Genomic DNA, 19,096 nt, shown 5'->3' with positions numbered 1-19,096 from the left:
TGAATGCTGCATGCAATTACCCATGATTTCCATCCCTGGCGTTTCCACTCTTCTGCGTCCTTGAGAAGGACTCTTGGACTGTGGGGACCCTCGGGGTTTGGCCCAGGGAACCGCATGCTTGGGCAGTCTAACCTCCCTTTGATAAGTACAAAAAGCTGTGGCTAGGCGGTCCTTGCATCCTCGTCCCTTCGGACGAGACAGAGCCCTTAAACTCAGCCCCTGGCTTAGGAGTGACGACCATTGGCTTAGAATGAAAGGTCTGTGTCTCTAGAATTGAAACTTGTCCTCATTGGGTTGGCTGATCAGTGACTTTCTTCGGTTCATGGAGGGGGCGGGAAGTGAGATCAGGTTCGTGGCCAATTGTGCCAAAGAGACATCACAGAGCTCGGGAGCCAGAAGCCCTTGTGATTAAAATGGTCTGCTTTTCCTCAGTGGAGGAAAAAAAAGACCCATTGCCATTTTGTACCTATCTGTGAGACCCGAGGACAGCCCAGCCCTGTCTGTAACTCTTGCCATGTCCCAATTTCCGAGTTTCGCCTGCCTGGTTGAATGTGAGAATCCACGACACCAGCTTTTTTTTTTTTTTTTTTTTTTCTTCCATGGCTGCGGGCAGCATCCTGTGGTGCTGGGCAGACCCTCATTTCCTCATCCTCACGGGAGGATGAGACCAGGCTCGACGTCCTGGATCCCTGGCTGGTCGCGTTCGGTGCTGGGCCCTGAATCTAGGGCAGCTGGAGGTCTCCAGCCTGCCCCTGCTACCCGTTTCCATGCTGAGCTGTCTTGCTGAGGCCCCTCTCCTTGACTTGCTTATGTTGACGCTTTGATTTGGAGAAAGGAGCTTGTAATTATTTAAGATGATGTTTAAATATTTTCCAGTTGTTTAGAAGTGTTATCAAGAAGGAGAAAACAGGCGAAAGCATGTAGAGTGCTGAAAATGATCGTGGAGAGACTGAAATGGATCAGACGTGGCCCAGCTTGGGCTGTGGGGCGGGCATCGTTTTAGCCGTTCACCTGGAGCCTCATGGGGCCCAGGAAGTGGCTTGGGGGTTGAAAGAGAACTTCTAGATTCCCCCCCGCTTTGTTTGTTCTCCCACCCCCCTAGGAACAGGAATTCTGTATCTAGAGCTGGTTGTGGTTTCCGGTCTGGGTGGATTTCCAAGTCGAATTTGTGTCCTGTCTTGGTCCCTACACCCAGTTAGGGTAGAAGGTTCTGGATTCCCTCGCCCGTTCAAGCAGCAGGCCCAGCCAGGCCAGCCCGGGACAGCCAAAGTGGGGAGTGCCTCTTCCTTAGACAAGAAAGGCATGTTCAGAGGGCAGGTGAGCTTGGGACAGTCCCGTTGCAGATGCCGGCCTCCTGGGGAACGTGGGTCATGGGTTCTAGGCTGGCTCCCTCCTCCAGCTTCGAGGAGGGAAGATTATGTCCAGAGATACACAGGGCCCTTCTCCTGCTCGGAGGAAGGCCTCTCTCTACTATCTGTGGACATGGTGCTTTAGGTGAGTGGATGGAGCTGTGATATTTTAAGAAGACTTTGAGGTGATCTTTGTGTGTTAGCCAGAGGGAGGAAAAGTGCCCTTTTGGGAGGAAAATGGTACGGCCCTCCTCTTCGGTCTGGCTCTCCCCATCCCCCCATCCCTTCAAGTGGTATCGCCCTGGAAATACCTATGCAATCCAGTCTCCCTAGGAGAGCGCATGGAAGCAGGGGTATGTGCAGTGTATGATACAAATGCTACAGCATATATATTGTATATATGGACATATGCAGTACGTATACACACAGAGTAAGAGATTAAATCCCGTCTATATATCTATGAATAATATCCTATATATTTATACATTTCTATGTTTAAATAGATATAAAAATAGAGTCTATAGAGAGCTGGGAGAGCAGCGGGAAAGCCTGTCGCTTGAGAAGAGGGAGGAGGCAGAGCCTTTGCGGGGGGGGGGGGGGGGGCCGGGGAAGCTGAGCAGGCAGGGTTTGCTGGGAACGGGGCCTCCGAGACCCGGAGTGTTGAAGAGGAGGGGAGCCGGGCCCTGACCCTCTCCGTGCACTTTCTCTTCTTTCCCGCAGGCTTGGTCTGAGGTTGGAAGGAGATACTCAGCCCCTGAGCTCCCCGTGGAGTGCCCCCTTAGTCCCCGCCCCCCACAAGCCTACGCTTGGGTGGTCACTGCTGCTTGGCAGTAGGTTGTGGTCTCTGACCCCTGGTGGAGGGACCACTGCACAGTTTCCCCAAATACCCTCCCCCTCACAGGAATAAGCAGCATTTGTGGCCATAGGAAAGGTGCAAATTGGACCAAGAGAGGTCCAGGAAAGATGCCACCCGCTCCCCCTTTAGATGCTTTTTGCTGCCCCCTAGAGGCCAAACCTCTGAACTACAGCCGTCCTGGCCTCCCTCACCCACTCCGTCGCTGTCTGCCAGGGCAGCATGGCCAGCCAGCGCTGCCCACCATCCAGAGGCTTTCTGGCCAGGGCAGGGGGCATCAGCTAACGGGGAAGGGTGAGAGAGACATATCCGCACACTCATAAATTCAGTAGCAACTCAAGTTCAGAAGGAGGGCTTTGGCCCAGCCCACTTTGCACAGCTGCTGCTGGCTGTACTCAGGTCAACGCTCTTCCCTCTCTTGCACGGAGGCCCAGCGACCCCTCACCCCACCGACACCGTAACAGGCAGGTTTAGTTCACGTACACTGTTCTGATTCTGTGACTCGAGGCAGAGGCTAAGCCGGATGCCCCAAGCTCATTCACTTCCTCCGGGGAGGGCGCCTCCCTCAGTTTGTCCCTGCTCCCACCCCTAGATGGCAGGGATGTCTGGGGGCCTGAGGGGGCACTGGTGCCACTGGCAGCATGACGAAGGGCTTGTGCAGCCCTGACAGAATCAGAAACCCGTTTCACTTCCAGGTTTCTCTCGATCGTTTCTTTCCCTGGGAGGTAGGGAGGTAGGGGCTGATGGGGCTACAGATGATGGGAGACGGAGGGCAGTGGCATCCTCTGTTCTCTAGACCAGCCTCTGCCTTTTGGCCTTCAAAGGCGCTTATCTCCCATCTCCGAGCCTCCCCTGACCTCTGTCCTACTCTTCCTCCCATCTTACCAACGTACCTCAGTCCCCAGCAGACATCCCCATACCTACAGTCCGGGGAGGGTCTGTTCTGACAGTGCCCACCTCTTCTCCCCTCCACGTCCACCTGGGTCTCCTTGAGCCACAGCTAGCTGCCAACCGGGCCTCCAAACACCCTCCAGTGCCTGGCTCAAGAGAGACCAGGCCCGGCCCGAGCCTTCCTCCCTCTGCGGTGGACCAGACCCGTGGCCAGGGGATGGGCATCCCCGGGTAGCAATCCCACAATGCACTGTACCTCAGAGAGAGAGCATACCATGGGGCATCAAGGGCGCCGGGCCCTCCCTCCAGAGGAGGACAGCCGGTTACAATACTGCTTACAAAAAGACAAGGGCCAGGCTGCCCTCGGGGCACCCTCAGTCTTCACTTTTGTCTCTCCGGAAGAGCCAGCAGTCTGATTCCGTCTTTTTCAGCCCCGTCTCTCTCCTTCTCTCCACCCCCCACGCTGCTGAACCGTTTCATTTCAATCACAAAGGAAAAACACAGTGGGGTGGGGGGAATACCTAGGAGTCTATTATCACATACATATTAATATGTTAATACTTTCTTTCTTAAAAAAAACAACTCTTGATGTTATTACTTTGCAGACTACGCTTTATAGTACCTGTGTGACGGGACCTAGAACACTGGATACAAATAGAGCTATGTTGGTTTATCATAATATGTACGCAGAAACTTTCCTTTTGTCATATTATCCTTGTAATGTAAGAAGATTGTTAATAAAAGCATTTAAATTTACCCACGGAGGTCGAATCTCTGCCTTCTTGCCTCTCTCCCAGCCTGTGCTCAGGGCGATTCAGAATGAGTCCCATGCTTGGGTGTCAGGTGAGATACCTACTGCCTGCCAGGTGGGAAGGAACTGGAAGAGGTCTTCCAAGTCCCTTCCTGCTGTTCTCACTTTTCCGCCATTCAAGTCCACTTCCACCAGGTAACTTACATGCCTCACCCACCCGTCAGGCCAAAAAGAGGTGTCACCAAAACCATTTAAAATAAATCTCTCTGCCCTCACACACATTTAGCCCACAAAAATCTCAGATTTTATTGCAGGTAAACAGTGTTCTAATTCTCCCTCCAACTACCTCGCCTGATTCTCCACTGGCAGACTCAGTCCCCAGGGAGGGGTCCTTCCCCAGTAGTTTGCTAATGGCACTGGTCTGGGGGTGGGTGATAAGTGATGTTTTGTTGTTGTTGTTGTTTTAATTTTTTAAAAAAATTTAAATTAATTTATTTTTGGCTGCATTGGGTCTTTGTTGGTGCGCGCGGGCTTCTCATTGCGGTGGCTTCTCTTGTTGTAGAGCACGGGCTCTAGACGCGCAGGCTTCAGTAGTTGTGGCTCGCGGGCTCTAGAGTGCAGGCTCAGTAGTTGTGGCTCACGGGCTTAGTTGCTCCACGGCATGCGGGATCTTCCCAGACCAGGGCCGAACCCATGTCCCCTGCATTGGCAGGCGGATTCTTAACCGCTGCGCCACCAGGGAAGTCCCGATAAGTGATGTTTTCCCCAAATTGTTTTAGAAAGAAGATGGGCATACATTCAAGAAAAATATAGAAAAGTGGTTGTATTGTTTCCTCCCGGATGCTGAACCCTCCTCCTCTCAGCCCCTTCTCACCCCAGCCCAGCTTCCTGTCAGGGGCCTTCCCTCTCCCTTTTTCTGAACCTCCGCCTTCTCAGTTCCCGCCATCTTCCTCCCAGCCTGGGTCCCTTCCAGCCCCTAGGTCACCCAGAGGCTTCCTGTTGTGAAGGCCTTTCCACAGTCTCCATAGAATGTTGGGGTTCTCTTCTTTTCCCAGGGGAGGGGGAGTGGGAAGGAAGGAGCAGAGGGGCACAGCTGTCCATGTCTAACCAGCTCCGGTGAACCAGGGTCAGCCCCGCCCCACTGCTGGCCATCGGATTTGACCCACATTTGCAGCTGGGAAGCAAGGAAAAGAAAGATATTCCATCTGCACTTGGCTGTGAGCTCGGTCTCCCCAAAGTGGGGCTTGGAGTATGTGGCAAGTGGGGAGGTCTAGTCCACTCCCTCCCCTCCCTCTTCTCCCCAGCTGCCCCAGCTTCCCTCTCCAAGCTTCAAAAGACAAGTTCACCCCAGAAAGAAGACTCAGGAAGGAGGCTGGCCTGAAGACCCAAAGGTCTGCTATGTGACCATTTCTACAGTGATCTTGTGAGAACACAGATCTAGTCGTGGTATCCTCTCTGCTTAGAAACCTCTGTTTCCCATTGCTCTTAGAGTTCAATCCAAAGTCCTGAGTGTGGCCCATCAGCTCTGCATTGTCCAGCCCCTGCCTACCTCCTGGGCTCCTGTGCCCTCCTCTGCCCATGCCCCCTGGCCTCCTCTCTGTTCCTCAAGCTCACTGGGCTCTTTCCCACCACAGGACCTCCCAGTACCCTGTGCCCCCTGCCTGGGATGGTTTCCCCAGGACAGTAGCTCTTCTCATCTTTTAAGTGTCAGCTGAAACACTTCCTTCCAAGGGGGTCTTTCCTGACCATGTCCTCTAAATAGCTACCCTCAAGGCACTATTCACTGTTCCTCCTGAGATTTCCATTCATAACACTTATCTCACTTTGGAACTGTGTAATTATCGTGTGTGTGTGTGTGTGTGTGTGTGTGTGTGTGTGTGTGTGTGTTCTATGTCTGGTCTTCCTCCTCTGTATTGTAATGCCCATAAGGGAAAAGTAGAGACTTTTTAATACCACTGTGTGCAGTTCCTGCCACATAGTGCACCTAATCAGTGTTTATCGAAGGGATGAATGAATGAATGTAAATTTCATTTGCCCGATAAAAGTGCAATCTCAGCAATGTTGTATTGGTCACAGTAGAAATCCCAGATTCTTCCACTTTGCCCGTCTCTGTCTCAGTTTCCTCATTTGACTAGGATGCCCCAGCACTTACACCCGGCTACACCTGGCCTTGACCCAGCCCCTTCTCTACAAAGTGGAGGCGGCCCCTGAGGTGCTTACTTGAGTTCTCCTCCACTCCAACCTGCTCCTGTTCTTTGGATAATGTTCCACCCCACCCAGGCAGGTATTCCGAGTTCCCCCAGGGAAGAGAACTTTTCCAGCTCCTTCCAGAGTGGCAATTCTGAGTCCACGGTTCCAGGTAGCGCTGTGAAACTACTGCCTACGCATCTGTTATGTTTCCGATAAAAACCCTTGGCCACTGGCTCTAAGTCAGAACCTGAACTTTAGGGTTAGAGTGGTACCAGATTCAAGTCCCCCCTCTGCCTCTTACAAGCTGTGGGACCTTGGACAAGTCATTTATCTGAGTCTGCATCTTCAGGGCTCAGTACAGAGCAGAGGCTTAACAACATGGTGACCAGGGTCATTATCATCGTTACTGTTACCTCTAACATCAGGTTGAAGTAGATGCTAGGAAGTTTAGGGTTCCCTTCTTTCACCCTGAATCCCAGGGTCTACCCTGGATGAGGGGTTGCCTGTGACTTTTAATACAGAGCTACCAATACCTATGCCACAGCTGACTTGGAGACCTCTGCCTGACTCACCTTTTCCTTCTCAGCCTGGAGAGAGAGCCTCAGGGCACCTTCTTCTGGTCAACAGCTCAACTCCCTGGCTCTCGAGGGAAAGGGGACTGCAAAGAGGGTTGGTTTGTTTGTTTTTGGCTGGAAGAACAGATCTCTCCTCATCTGTCCCTGGTTTGAATCCTGAGTTTCTGAAACAGGATTTCTGCCATCACCCACTTGCCCTGAGCCACCAAGAAGGAGTGCTGGGAAATTGGGATGGGAAACCGGGCTCCAGCAGAGTCTGCCTTGAGAAGAGACCTCACCTGGCCGAGGACAAGCCACCAGTAGACTGGTTTCTATGGTAACATCTGGCTTCCGGTCCTAAGACAGGCTTCCTCCCACCTCCTCCCAGGTAGGCACCTGCCCCCATCTCTGGCTTTGGGAAGCTGCCAGGGTCCCCGCCAGGGACCATCTGTGCTGGCTCACCTGCAGGAGATGAGGGAGGGGCACAGGGGGCCTTCTCCAAGGCTGGTACCAAGAAAACACCCCACCCCCTAAATCCATCCACAGCCACATCGCACGGCTCTGTCCTTGCCAGGCATCTGCCCAGGGAGGGAGACAGAACAGATGCCAGGGTTCCAAGCTCTTGAAATGTTGGGCTTCTAACCGGCTCTGAAAAAACAGAAACTCTTGGGTGGAAAATTACCACCGGCTCCGTTAGCAATTAAGCAAATGAGAAGAGGCTGACTCAGAGCCTCAGGTAACATCACATACTGTCTGGAGGAGCGGGTGGCTGTCAGGACACCAAACCAGGGGCAGGGAAGGCAGGTACACATGTACGTGGGTTTAGTCCATTTTATGCATGAGATTGGAGGCCAGAGATACATGTAAAAAGTCTCAATTACCAAATCACAAAATGTTCAAACTTGAAGAGTGATCATTTTGTCCACATTTATTTTACAGATGCGGGCACAAGCCCAGAGGCAAGTGACGTGACCAGGGCCACAAAGGTGGCAGTGACAAAGCCCGGCTGGGTTGCAGGTTCTCAGCTCCTAAATGCAGTGCTCTAGATTTGAGTTATTTCATAGGCAGGAGCAGAGTTTGTAATTTAAGGCGGTTCGGGGGGAAGCCCCATATAAAATGATTCCTGAACCCTTCTTGCCTCTTCCGTTTCTCTTTTATATAAATCCAGACTCTCAAATATTAGTTTTGGGCTCCAGGAGCCATATTCGTAGTTGCCTGTGAAACATAGTCTACACAGTATTCGGCTACGTGGGATAAAACCCACTTCTATTTAATTATGGAAATTTAAATCCTGGCTGTAATTAAAAGGTAACAAATATGTATATGATATAAAATAAGGAATTACATGCACAGACTTGAAAAGCAAAGCCTTTCTTTACGGCTCATTTATCCTCTTTAAGAGCCTTTGGTTTTAATTCCATGTGACCTGGCTGATTGCCTACTGACTTGAAAATTCAGGCCCTTCCCCTGGCTTAATGCCTGAGCCCCTTCCGGAAGCCAGGGCTGCAGCAGCAACCAGGAGGGCCTAAGATGACAGGATTCTGGAAGTTCCCTTGTCCCTGCCCACCACCTGGAGCACAGGTGAACCCCAATCCACTGCCCTGACTCTTCCAGTGATGGGAGTACCACTTCGGGGGATGTTAGAGAAGGTCTCTAGTTTCCACCTGATTTTTCTTCTCAAGAATAAAGCTAAATCCCCACGAGGCCTTGCCCAAGAATGTTCACAGCAGCATTTCCTGTAACGGAAAAAAAAAAGAAAAGAAATATCTAAACATACGTCAACAGGAGAATGGGACTGTGATATATTCACGCAATGGAAAATAACACAGCAGCAAAAAAAATAAAGGAACTAGAGCTAAATAAATATGCATGGATAAAGCTCAACATTTTAATGTAGAGCAAAAATAATGTGATGCGATTTAAACTAAAAAACACGAAATGTTCTGTAGTGCTCACGGTTTACAGGTACAGGTAGTAAAAAGATAAAGAAAGGTTCGAGGTGAGAAACCCACAATTCAGGACGGCGGTCTCCTGAGTGAGAGGCTGAGCGGATTTCAACTGCATTTGTCAAGTTTTATAAAACGTGGCAGGGGTTCACGAGTGTTTATCAAATGATTTTTTCTACACTTTATATGTCTAAAATATTAAGTAAAAGGGAACAAAAAACACCAGGCAGCTGACCCTGTTGGAAATTATTTATTTACCACTGCAAGATTTTTGCTCCAAAGTGTGACACCAGACATGTGACTACAATATCTCATGCGTCTTTTTGTGCTTCGGTTCATGATTACAAAACAGACACACACTTAGAATTGACAACAGGAACATAGGAAGCAAAAACAAATCCCAAGGACTAGGTCTCTCTTTTGGTCCTGACCTCCATTTGACTTAAGCTGCCCAGGACTCCTTTACATCCCAAAGGAATTGCCCCTGAAGAACTGCTCTCCCAAATTGTTCTCTCTACGTAGCTTTGTTTGGGGTGATTTGCCATTGAATCCACACCAAGAGTCACATCTCAGATTGGACAGATGTGTGCAAGGTCTTGATCAATAGGCACTCAACAAATATATACTGATTTGAGGCAAGGAGTGAGTCGCAGGTTAATGAGATTCGACTCCCAATTCACCTCTGATTCATGCACTTCTTAGAAAATGCTTCCTGGCAAAGGACAAGGTGTTCCTTTCAAAAAAAAAAAACCACCAGATGCATTCACACAGACTCAATTACTCTAACGTGGTAGTAAATTGCAAGTGTATCTGGTACAAGGTAAGCTGCTGCAAAGATTAGTGAAGTTTTTTCATCTGGCAGTCTGATATCTCTGGGTAATTTAAAATTCACTGAGATGGAGTTTTGGTGGAAAAGCACAGCTTTTATAATCTCGTCTATCGTTAATTACATTTACATAGTGAGCTATAAATTGTCATTAGGTGAACGGTAATACTCAATGTCATGAATTTCTAGGCCAACTGCTGAGGTGTCTGATGACTTTACCATTGAGAACTCAGCTAGGACTCTGACTTTTATGCCGTTTACATAAAAATGTGTCTTTTCCTGCCTACTCCCCTATCCAGTCTTCATTCATCAATTCATTCAACAAATATTTATTGAGGGTGCATGAGCCAGTTCTATTCTAGGCATTTGGAATATACCAGTGAACACAACAGGCAAAAACCCCTGCAAAATCTGTCTCATTTCTATACAACCTTGTTAAGTGAGGTGATGGCTGACACCTAACATGTTAAGCAGTGACATTTGACTCCCATCACTAAACCTTTGAGATCCAAAGAAATGAATGCCTCATGATAGAATGACTGTGGGTGGAGTTGGTATTCTGGGATTAGGGGCCCCATTAACTCACCTCAAACATCCTTTGGTGTGACTGTAAGGCAGGTGAATGGACTTATAAGGAAGTAGAACCCGTGTCTCCTGAATTTAAGTCTAGAATCCAGACTTTTTTAGATCGGAGTAGAAGATATTACCAAGAAGAGAGTACTGGTCAGCTTACATAGGGAATGTTTTGTTCTGTTTCAGCATGCCAACCAAAAAAGGGAGACCAGAATGGTGAGGGGGTTCTCAAAAACATGTCGTAGGAAACCACTAACAAATGCCTTGTCTAAAAATACTTGGCAGGCTTGGTGGTCAGCCTTAATGGGAGACATTTCCAGTTATGTGAAAGAATTTCCCATTTGAGAGGGATTAGATATTTTTCTGTTTCTTCAGGGGATAGGTGGAAATTATTTCTAAATGCTTTTCTACTTCTGTCCAGAAAGGGAAAAATAATGACAAAACGTTGATATGTCTCTACTCAGATTCTTAGGGAGAGACCAAGAATGATTTGACTTGTTAAAGGACTGAAGGAAAGGAATTCATTTTTAGGTCAGGGGCCTGGGTGACATCTGAAGGAGTTTAGATGTCAGTATTAAAGAGTCCAAATGTAGAATCCATGGTTCTGGAAATGCCTGGGATGACTCTGGCGCTTTCCGGGCATGGTCAGTTGCCAACATGAAGCTTAAAGATGATCTGCTGGCGGCCTCGGAGTTTGTTTCTAGCCAGGGATGCCTATAGCTCTCAAGCACAATTTCATCTATCACATCATTCACAGAGACAGAGCTGCCACGTCACTAGTCCTATTTTATGGATGGTCAACAACAGAACCCAGGAATCCTGGTTCCCAGGCGAAGATTATAACCACTCAGCAAGGCTCATAATATGATTAATGATGTGGACAGCTATTTGGAATAATCAGGTAGTGATTTGAAACCTAGCTGCTCTTTATTTACTAATGAAAGTGATAGGTCCTAAAAACAGAGGGACAGGGGCACATTTGCAAAAGACCTCCTTTCCTTCTCTACCTCCACAGAGCCAGACTAAATTATGTGCCCCAAACTGAACTTCTCCTCAAGTGGCTGGTATACTGAGAAGGGATGCGTTTGACTCAGAGGGTCACTTCGGTGATGCTGGTGGACATGACAACCAGCACCCAATAACTAACGGGGGATCCCACCTATTCCTGGTCAGGGAAGTTCTCCCCAAGTATAATATAAATTGATTTTGAGATGAAACAATACAATTATTCAATAGAAAGCACAAAATTCAGTCCAAGAGCAGGATCTGAAAAGCACAGATGAAAACATTAAGAATTCAAATGATGACATTAAAAACGGAGGCTCCTATATTTTACACGAACAGTTAGGATGTCCAGCATCGACACTGGCAGCCCCAGGGTGTTGGGGGCCTGACGAGGACTGTGAAATCCTGCCTGGGATGTTGTAAAAGGGATCTCTCCAAGTGCGGTGCTCCAACCTTGGCATGCAAACTACTCTGTTTGTTAAAAATGCAGCCTCCTGGGGTGCAGCCGGGATTACGGATTCGGAATGTCTAGAACAGGGCCTGGGAATCTGCTGGTGATTCTCCACGCACTAAGGTTTGAGAACTGCTGGGTTAGTTAGTGCCTGGGGTCAGCAGCACGATGTCATGCTGGCTAAGATTCCATCCGCCCTGACAATCTCTAATTCTTACGAGATGATCCAGGATACACCATTTCTGTCATCCTTTTTGACACACTTATTTTTAAACAGCCACATTCCTTGCATCCATGATTCCCCAGATTAAGCATTCCCTGCATCTGGCCTGACCCCCGGTGCAAAACCTGCACACAGACCGTATACGATAAGCGTCTCTTCAATCACACAGGCAAGCAAGCAAAACGCATTCCTCCTGACCCAAATGTCCCGTCTCCGCCCTGCCCGGCCTTGCTTGTTTTTAAGAAACAGGAGTGTGATGGGAGAGGAAGAGGGTCCTGGTCTTCACACACACATCTGTCTTCTGGTGTCAGAATGCGAAGGGGGCACAAGAGGAGGTCGTGGAGGACAGTGGGGCTGGGAGCGGGCTGCGCCGAGGCGGGTGGCGGCCTGGGCGGCTGGCTACGGGCGCAGCTGGTGCCACATGGCGATCTGCCGGCGCGGGTTCTTCAGCATCTCCTCCCAGTGGCTGCGCTCGGGGCCCGAGGCGTGCAGGCCCAGGCTGCAGCGCCCAAGCGGGCAGCTCTGCCCCTCGGCGCCCTGGCCCAGCACGTCCAGCTCCACACTGGAGGCCCGCAGCAGGTCATCCGGCAGCTCAAACATGATCATCTCGTTCCACACGGGGTTGATCTTGTGCTTGGCGCGTTTCGTCTGCTTCTTCTTCAGCTTCCGAGCCTGGTGCTTCAAGGTCACCTTGACAGAGACATCTGGGGAGAGACAGGGGGACAGAGACAGAGAGAAGGGCCGAGAGTGAGCTTCTGGGGCACGGTGGGGCCTGGGACGATATTCCCTCTTGGGGATGGAGAGACAGGCTCTCTGGCTCAAGATCTGCACTGAGGCACCCTCCCTACCACCCCTCCCCCACCTCATGGGCCATGTATTCACTCAACAGCTATTAAATGCCCAGCATACGGCAGACACTGATCTAGACATGGGGATACGGCAGAAGCTCCTGCCTCAAGTGTGGAGAACAGACCATAGCACAATATATATGGCTGGTCATCAGGCGGCCCATGACTGGGTCACGCTAAGGTACAGCCAGGAAGGTTCGTCATGAGCCCTTCCGAGCGCCTTCACGTCCCACATCAAACCAGGCCCAGGACGATGGCTCAGACGTCCTGAAGCTTCATTTTTTTTTTTTTTTTTTTTTTGTGGTACGCGGGCCTCTCACTGTCGTGGCCTCTCCCGTTGCGGAGCACAGGCTCCGGACGCGCAGGCTCAGCGGCCACGGCTCACGGGTCCAGCCGCTCCGCGGCCTGTGGGATCTTCCCGGACCGGGACACGAACCTGCGTCCCCTGCATTGGCAGGCGGACTCTCAACCACTGCGCCACCAGGGAAGCCCCTGCAGCTTGATTTTAAACTCAGACCAGAAACACTAAGCCATCCCTATGTCTTCATCCCCTCGGTTCTCCGTCCAGGCGTTGTTGTCTGTTCCTAGGATAGCAGGTCTCCGGCTGGTTGGTTGAGTTCTTCTCGTCTGTGCTTCTGCAAGTTTTACTTGAGGATCCCGACCTCATGCGGAGGGTGAGGGCAGCCTGCCTTGACCCCCAGGAGAGCTCTGCACCCCAGGAGACTGGCCAGCAGGCCACTAGACAAGCTTTCTCGTAACATCACGAGGCTCAGGACTCAGACTGTGTTTTCATTAGTCAGGGTTTCCGAAGCCAGTGTGAGCATAATTGTTACTCTGTATTTATTGCTATAATTATCACCCCCAGGTGGTTAGTTTGTTATTTCAGCAGAGATATTTGAGAGATAAAGTGTTGAGCTGTAATTGTCCTGACAGGAGCTATAAAAATTTAAAAAAAAAAACGGAGGAGGAGGCAAAGTATTGTCTGGAAGGGATGAGGAAATTGCAATGAATTCTGACCTTTGGCGCAGGAATCTGTCAGCCAGACCAACTCTTCTGATGTCATTCGCCAAAAATCTCTTGCTCAAAGGTTCTGAATGCAGAGGCAATTCTTTATTTGTTTGCTGCTATAAATATCTATTTATTTATATCCTGCTCTGAGCACTTGGCTCCGGGTCCAGGTATCATAGGGCTGACCAACGTTGCTTTTCTGCTCTGACAAGAGAGGCTGTTTGGTCCTTAAGACTTGGGGCCTGTGCTGGGGTATCCAGAAGGAGAAGCCAAGGCTTCCAGAGTGCTGAAGAGATGTTTATTTGGGTATATGCACAGACGCCACCTTAGCCTGTGCACCCACATGCCGTCTGCTGTCACCCACACTCAGCTGGTGTGGGGATGGCAGGCTGGCAAAGGCTGGGAAGAGAGGGGAGCCTAGGGTGGGTGTGGGGAGTAGAGTGGTGGCTACCTGAAACTGGAGAGGGAGAACCCTGGCTTCCCGACACCGGCCTGGAAGGTGGGTCCAGCCAGGTCCGGTTGATGAGGGCTGGCCTAAGTTTTCCCTACAGCCCAGACACTCCACTCCCTGGCTGCAGTCTGATTCTTGGCTTCCTATGACCCATGCGTAAGGCTGATTCTTCTCGTGATGGGTCTGCAACATAGGGAGCCCCAGGTAGCTCATTCCTGGGCCCCAGTGGGTGGGACTGGCCCAGGAATGAATGCATGTGACTTTAGAGAAGTGAGTGTGTCCTTCCAAATTGGTTTGTATGTTTGGGGTGGAGGACACAGCTGAGGCTGACTCCACAAACGCACTCATGTTCCACATCCCTGCTCACCTGTGCCCACTGCCTCCCAGGTGCCACCCCCCCTCGCAGTGGGAGGGGCCCTAGCTCCCCTCTCACACCTCACTCACCCTTCCCCAGGAGCTCCTTGGACTGATTAGCATGGAGGTTCTTGGCCTTAATCAGCACCAGTAGGAGGCGGTTGGCAGCCGGGAGGTAGCTGATGGAGAGAAGGACCTCTCCCGTTCCTGCAGACGGCTCCTGAAACAGAAGAGGGGATGCAGGAGGTGAGTCTCATTTAGGGATGCCTTCTGACTCCCTCACCATCGCTGAGGCTGGGATCACACTAGCCTTGTATCCAAGGGGCATCCTGGAAAGAATTTACCCATCAGCACTGCTTTCTCCACCCTCGCAGAAGGGAGGAAGGTACAGAGTTCTGTGTAGCATGTGTTTCAATACAAGTTTTTTCATTTGCCACAAAACGTGATTTTCCAAATAGTTTATATTCAAATCCAACGTATAAAACAGATCAAAGAGATGCCATTCAGGATGTGGCAGGGCCAGAGGGCCTGGACCCCCTCTCACCTCCTAGGGCGTCTGTATAGAGCCCTAGGGTTCTAGGGAACAGAGTTTGAGAACCACTGCATTGACTGATCAGGTCCCTGGGGCAGCGGGCTGCTGTAAGACATTACTCTGCTTGAAAAAATAATCCCTTCCAGGCCCTGCAGGGCTGAGAGAGTCAATAATGCGATGTATTAATGCTGAGCAGGGCCTGGCTTGGTCAACAGAATGGCCAACCGTGTCAACAAAAGGCCGGGCCTGTGAGGGGAGGTACCACACCCGAGACACTGGCAGTAACTGATTTGCAGGAGGTGCTGATGCCTCTGGGGAAGCGTCCAGCATGTCCACCTCCCACCGGCAGCTTTACAGAGGGTCTCCACTGAAATTCCTACAAGAGTTTGCTTGGAATTTCAACAAGTCCATTGAGGGACAAAAACGAGTGAAGGAGACACCACAGGAGGCAGGTCACAGCCCAAGGGGAGTGCTAAGAGTATAGACTCTAGAATTGTTTGTCTGGTCTCAGTTCCAATCTTACCATTTACTAGCTGTGTGACCTTAGGCAAGTTATTTCTCTTTCCAAAACTTCCATTTCCTCATCTGTAAAATGGGAACAATAATATCTCCACCCAATGGGGTTGTGAAAATTAAATGAGTAATTATTTAACGGCTTAGAACAGTGCCTGGCACACACGACAGCATCTGTCCCCTTGCTTTGACGATTACCATTAGTTATCAAGAAAGGACAATGACTACTTCTTGAGTTGATTAAGTGGGAACATTGTTTCTGGGTGAATGGGAGCCAGTCTGTGCTTAGGGAGTGAAGCTGGATGGAGTAGCTGGCCAGCCCTCTGCCGGGGTCACACCTTTCATCCAGGAAACATGTCTTCAATAGGACCGGAATGATTCAACTAGCCCTAAGTGGCTAGTTATGTGATGGAATGATTCTGGGAGATGCCAGGAATTTGGTAATGGCATTAAGGGTAGCAGCTAACATGACACACTCTGTGCTGGGTGCAATTACAGTATCTATCCCCCAAGCCTTCGTCTCCACAAAGCCATCCCCAGCACCTAGCACACAGCTGACACACAATACATATTTGTGAGAAGGAAGGGTGAGACGTCCCATTTAATCTTGACAACAAGAGTAAGAGGGATACTGACCTCGTTCCCATTTTAAGCATAAGACCCTGATGCTCAGAGAGGGCCCTTCACTGCCTGAGGTCATGTAGCCAGTAAGTAGCAAAACTGAGCCTTGAACGGGGGTCTGGTTTAATAGCAAAGCCCCAGTCCTAAACCCGTGGTCCTCCAGCATCCTTGGCAGACAGACCTCTCATTTCACAGTAAAGGAACTGAGTTCAGGCATGTGTACTGAGGGGTGGCAGCTGAGCTGGGATGGGCACCAGCCTCCTGATTCAAGATCACGTACTGGAGGTCCACAGTTGTTGGCCTGGGCTGTGGCCACAGGGTGGCCAAGTGAGACAAGCCTGGGCCCATCAGCCCGTGAAGGGCTCGTCACCTCTGTGTAGGGAGCCGCGAGCCCCAGATGAGCCCAGCTGGCTGTGCCGCAGCTGGAGAATTTGAACAGCATCTGCCCCCTCGGCTCTGCTGTTTAAAGTACCTGCTGACAAAAATAACCTGCTTTCTTTCTCCATCTTTTCTCTGTTTTTTCCCGCACGCACCACCCCTGAGTCTTTCTCTTGGGTTCTCAATGAATCATTCCAGCCGCCCTTGGAGTGGGTCACTCTGTGGTCCCTGGTGACGCACATGCCACTTTTGGCTGAGTGTCTTCCGGTGAGAACTGGGGCACCACTGGCACCTCCTTTAACCCATTCTGACCGAGAGAAGAAAACCACGTGGGCTCCAGCAACTGATGGCTCCGCCCACTTCGTTCAAATCGGCCCGCACCCTCCAGCTAGTGGGGGCAAGGGGCTCCCTAGCCTGGCCTTGGGGCTCTCATACACCGAGAGCCCCATCTCAGACTTCTGACTCCACGCCGCCCTCTGAGATTGTTCACATTCGTGGCAAGCAGGCCAGCGGTCCAAGTGGACGTGCGAGTATATTTGCGGAACAGTGACAGCTACGATGAGTGTAACGATCATTAGGATGGATGAGCCGTGAGGGCAGGTCTTTTGTCTTCATCACTGCTGTGTCCCCAGCTCCCAGCACTGTACCTGGCCCATGGTGGGAACCGGGCAAAGTATTTGTGGAATGAATGAATCACTTTTGTTCTTCTAGGGGAAAGGATGGAAACAGGTTAGGTGCCTGGGATTTCTGCCCAGATAGGCTGCATTTCTACGATTGGGAAGCAGCACCAGACTCTCCAAAGCCCTGGGGTGGAGCCCCTCCATCTCCTGAGGAAGCTGGTTTACCAGCTGAACAAACCAAAGTGTCGCGTTCCTCTTCCCCGGGGGGCCCAGGCTGTGCTTCCACACAAGTCCCAAATCACACACCAATTAGAGAGTGTGCTCGGGAACAGCCGGGGTCCAGCTGAGCGTGGCTGTCAGTGTTTATCAATTTGCTGAGGCTGGGAAAGAGAGGAAGATAAGGCGAAGAAGATATCCTAGCAAGAAGTGGAGCAGGTGGGGCGGGAAAGCGTACTCTCCCCTCCCTCGGGGTTCATCAGGAAAGGCGCCGCTGACTGCGTCTCGGGCATTGTCGGACACTTACATCCCACAGCGGCAGGAGGACGACCCGGGATTTCCAACCAGACTGACCTGGCCTCAAGACCGAGCTTGCCAGGTCCCAGGTGGGTGACCCCACGCGGGTCACTGAGCTACTCTAAGCCTCAGTTCTCTTGCCTGTAAATGCCATAGTCCTGGTGTCACTTCCGCCTGGTTGATTAGGGACAGAACTTTGGCAAAGTTCGAAGCATAGCAACTGATAGATGGCAAAAGCTCAAAAAGTAGTGTCTTTGTTAGTATTTTTATTACTCCAGCATGGGAGTCAGCAAACTTTTGCTGACCAGATAGTAACTATCGTAGGCTTTGTAGGCTATACAGTCTCCAGATAAGGCACTGACCAGCTGGTTGAGAGACTGGTTATCCAGAAGGTTCCCTCTTGGCACCATCATGGCAGAGCCTTGGATGAGGCCTGGACCTGGGGGCCTCAATAGCCACACACTATCCTGCAGCCCTGACCTTCCTCGACCCCCCCTTCACTGTCCGGGCCTGTGGGGAATGATGGTTTGCTCTCCAAGGAACCTGTCTCTGAACAGCAAGGCATCTCAGCAGACGCTTGTTTCCCACTCATGGATTCTGCAGCAGCAGAGGGGTGGGGAGAACCGTCCCAGGCTACAACCAACACCCCCTAGCCCTGGTCAGTCCTTCAAAGCCCAGCACAAGCACCACTGCACACCAGGCCTTTTAGAACTCCCCGTCTGAGCGCTTCAGTTAGGTCCCCCTTAGATGCCTTATGTCAGATGTCATCATCATCATAGCCATCATCACCGTCATCGTCATCTGTTCCAACTTCTCCCTCAGGCCTGTACTTCCTACGAGTAGAGGGGCTCTGCCCGGCGCTCCTCTCCCCTGCACTGCCTGGCTCACACTAGGTGCGTGGGGAGTATGAGTGGTTGTAAATGGGGATAATATTGTTAGCACCAGAGCCAATTCACTCACAATGCGATGTTTTCCATGATGGTGAGGCCAGGGGTGGGTGTGTGCGTGGCAAGCTAGAAGCAAAACTAGACACCAGGAATCCCCAGTCCTGAGCTATCAGTCTGCTCCAGCCCCCCACCCTGTTCAAGACTCCACCTTACTTTGATAACCCGCCTCCCTCTCCAGACGCCCGCCCCTAGCCTGGGAAGTTCTCCGAAGTTTGTTCCATGAGCACTGGCCTAGTCCTGCATCCCATGTGCCACTAACAGGTTTTACCTTTCCCGGGGAGAGGCAACCCTACCTTAACTGAAGTCTTCAGCTCGCCCCACTGGGCGGACCCCAGAGGCACCGACACCCCATCCAGGCCCAGGCGCAGCTCCCCGGCCACACTGTGGCGAGAGAAGCGGTCGCAGGTCCTCAGGGTCAGTGTCAGGGTCGCTGTGGGGAGCTCCCCCTCTGCCAGGGGGAGCACGAGGCCTTCCTCCCACGTGGTGTGGAGCTGCCGCTTCTTCAGGGCCGTCTGGGCCTCCACGGAGCCCGTCGTGTTGGCCACGCTGCCCTGGATATAGCAGTCACAGCCTCCGTCATGGTCACTGGTCACAGCTGCAGCCGGGGAGAAAGCAGCCAGATGTAGGACTTAGGAGGACCAGGGGAAGGGAGAAGTAGGGCCCTGCTGTGAGCTGCAGAATCCGCCTTAGTCGTCATGA

General features: G+C 51.1%; 1 protein-coding gene across 1 annotated transcript in view; it reads right to left on the bottom strand.

The window, feature by feature from the left end:
- Positions 1-12,011: 12,011 nt before the first annotated feature.
- SYT13 (synaptotagmin 13) overlaps positions 12,012-19,096 on the bottom strand; it is a 38,784-nt gene continuing 31,699 nt past the window's right edge. The window contains exons 4-6 of the mRNA XM_060157717.1: positions 18,691-18,992; positions 14,364-14,493; positions 12,012-12,316 (exon numbers count right to left, since the gene is read on the bottom strand). Coding sequence (XP_060013700.1) covers positions 12,012-12,316; positions 14,364-14,493; positions 18,691-18,992 — 737 coding nt within the window. The remainder of the gene's footprint in view (positions 12,317-14,363; positions 14,494-18,690; positions 18,993-19,096) is intronic.

The sequence above is a fragment of the Lagenorhynchus albirostris genome, chromosome 9 (genome assembly GCF_949774975.1).
Source record: "Lagenorhynchus albirostris chromosome 9, mLagAlb1.1, whole genome shotgun sequence".
NCBI classification, from domain to species: Eukaryota; Metazoa; Chordata; class Mammalia; order Artiodactyla; family Delphinidae; genus Lagenorhynchus; species Lagenorhynchus albirostris.
This window is presented reverse-complemented; position numbering and strand designations above follow the sequence as displayed.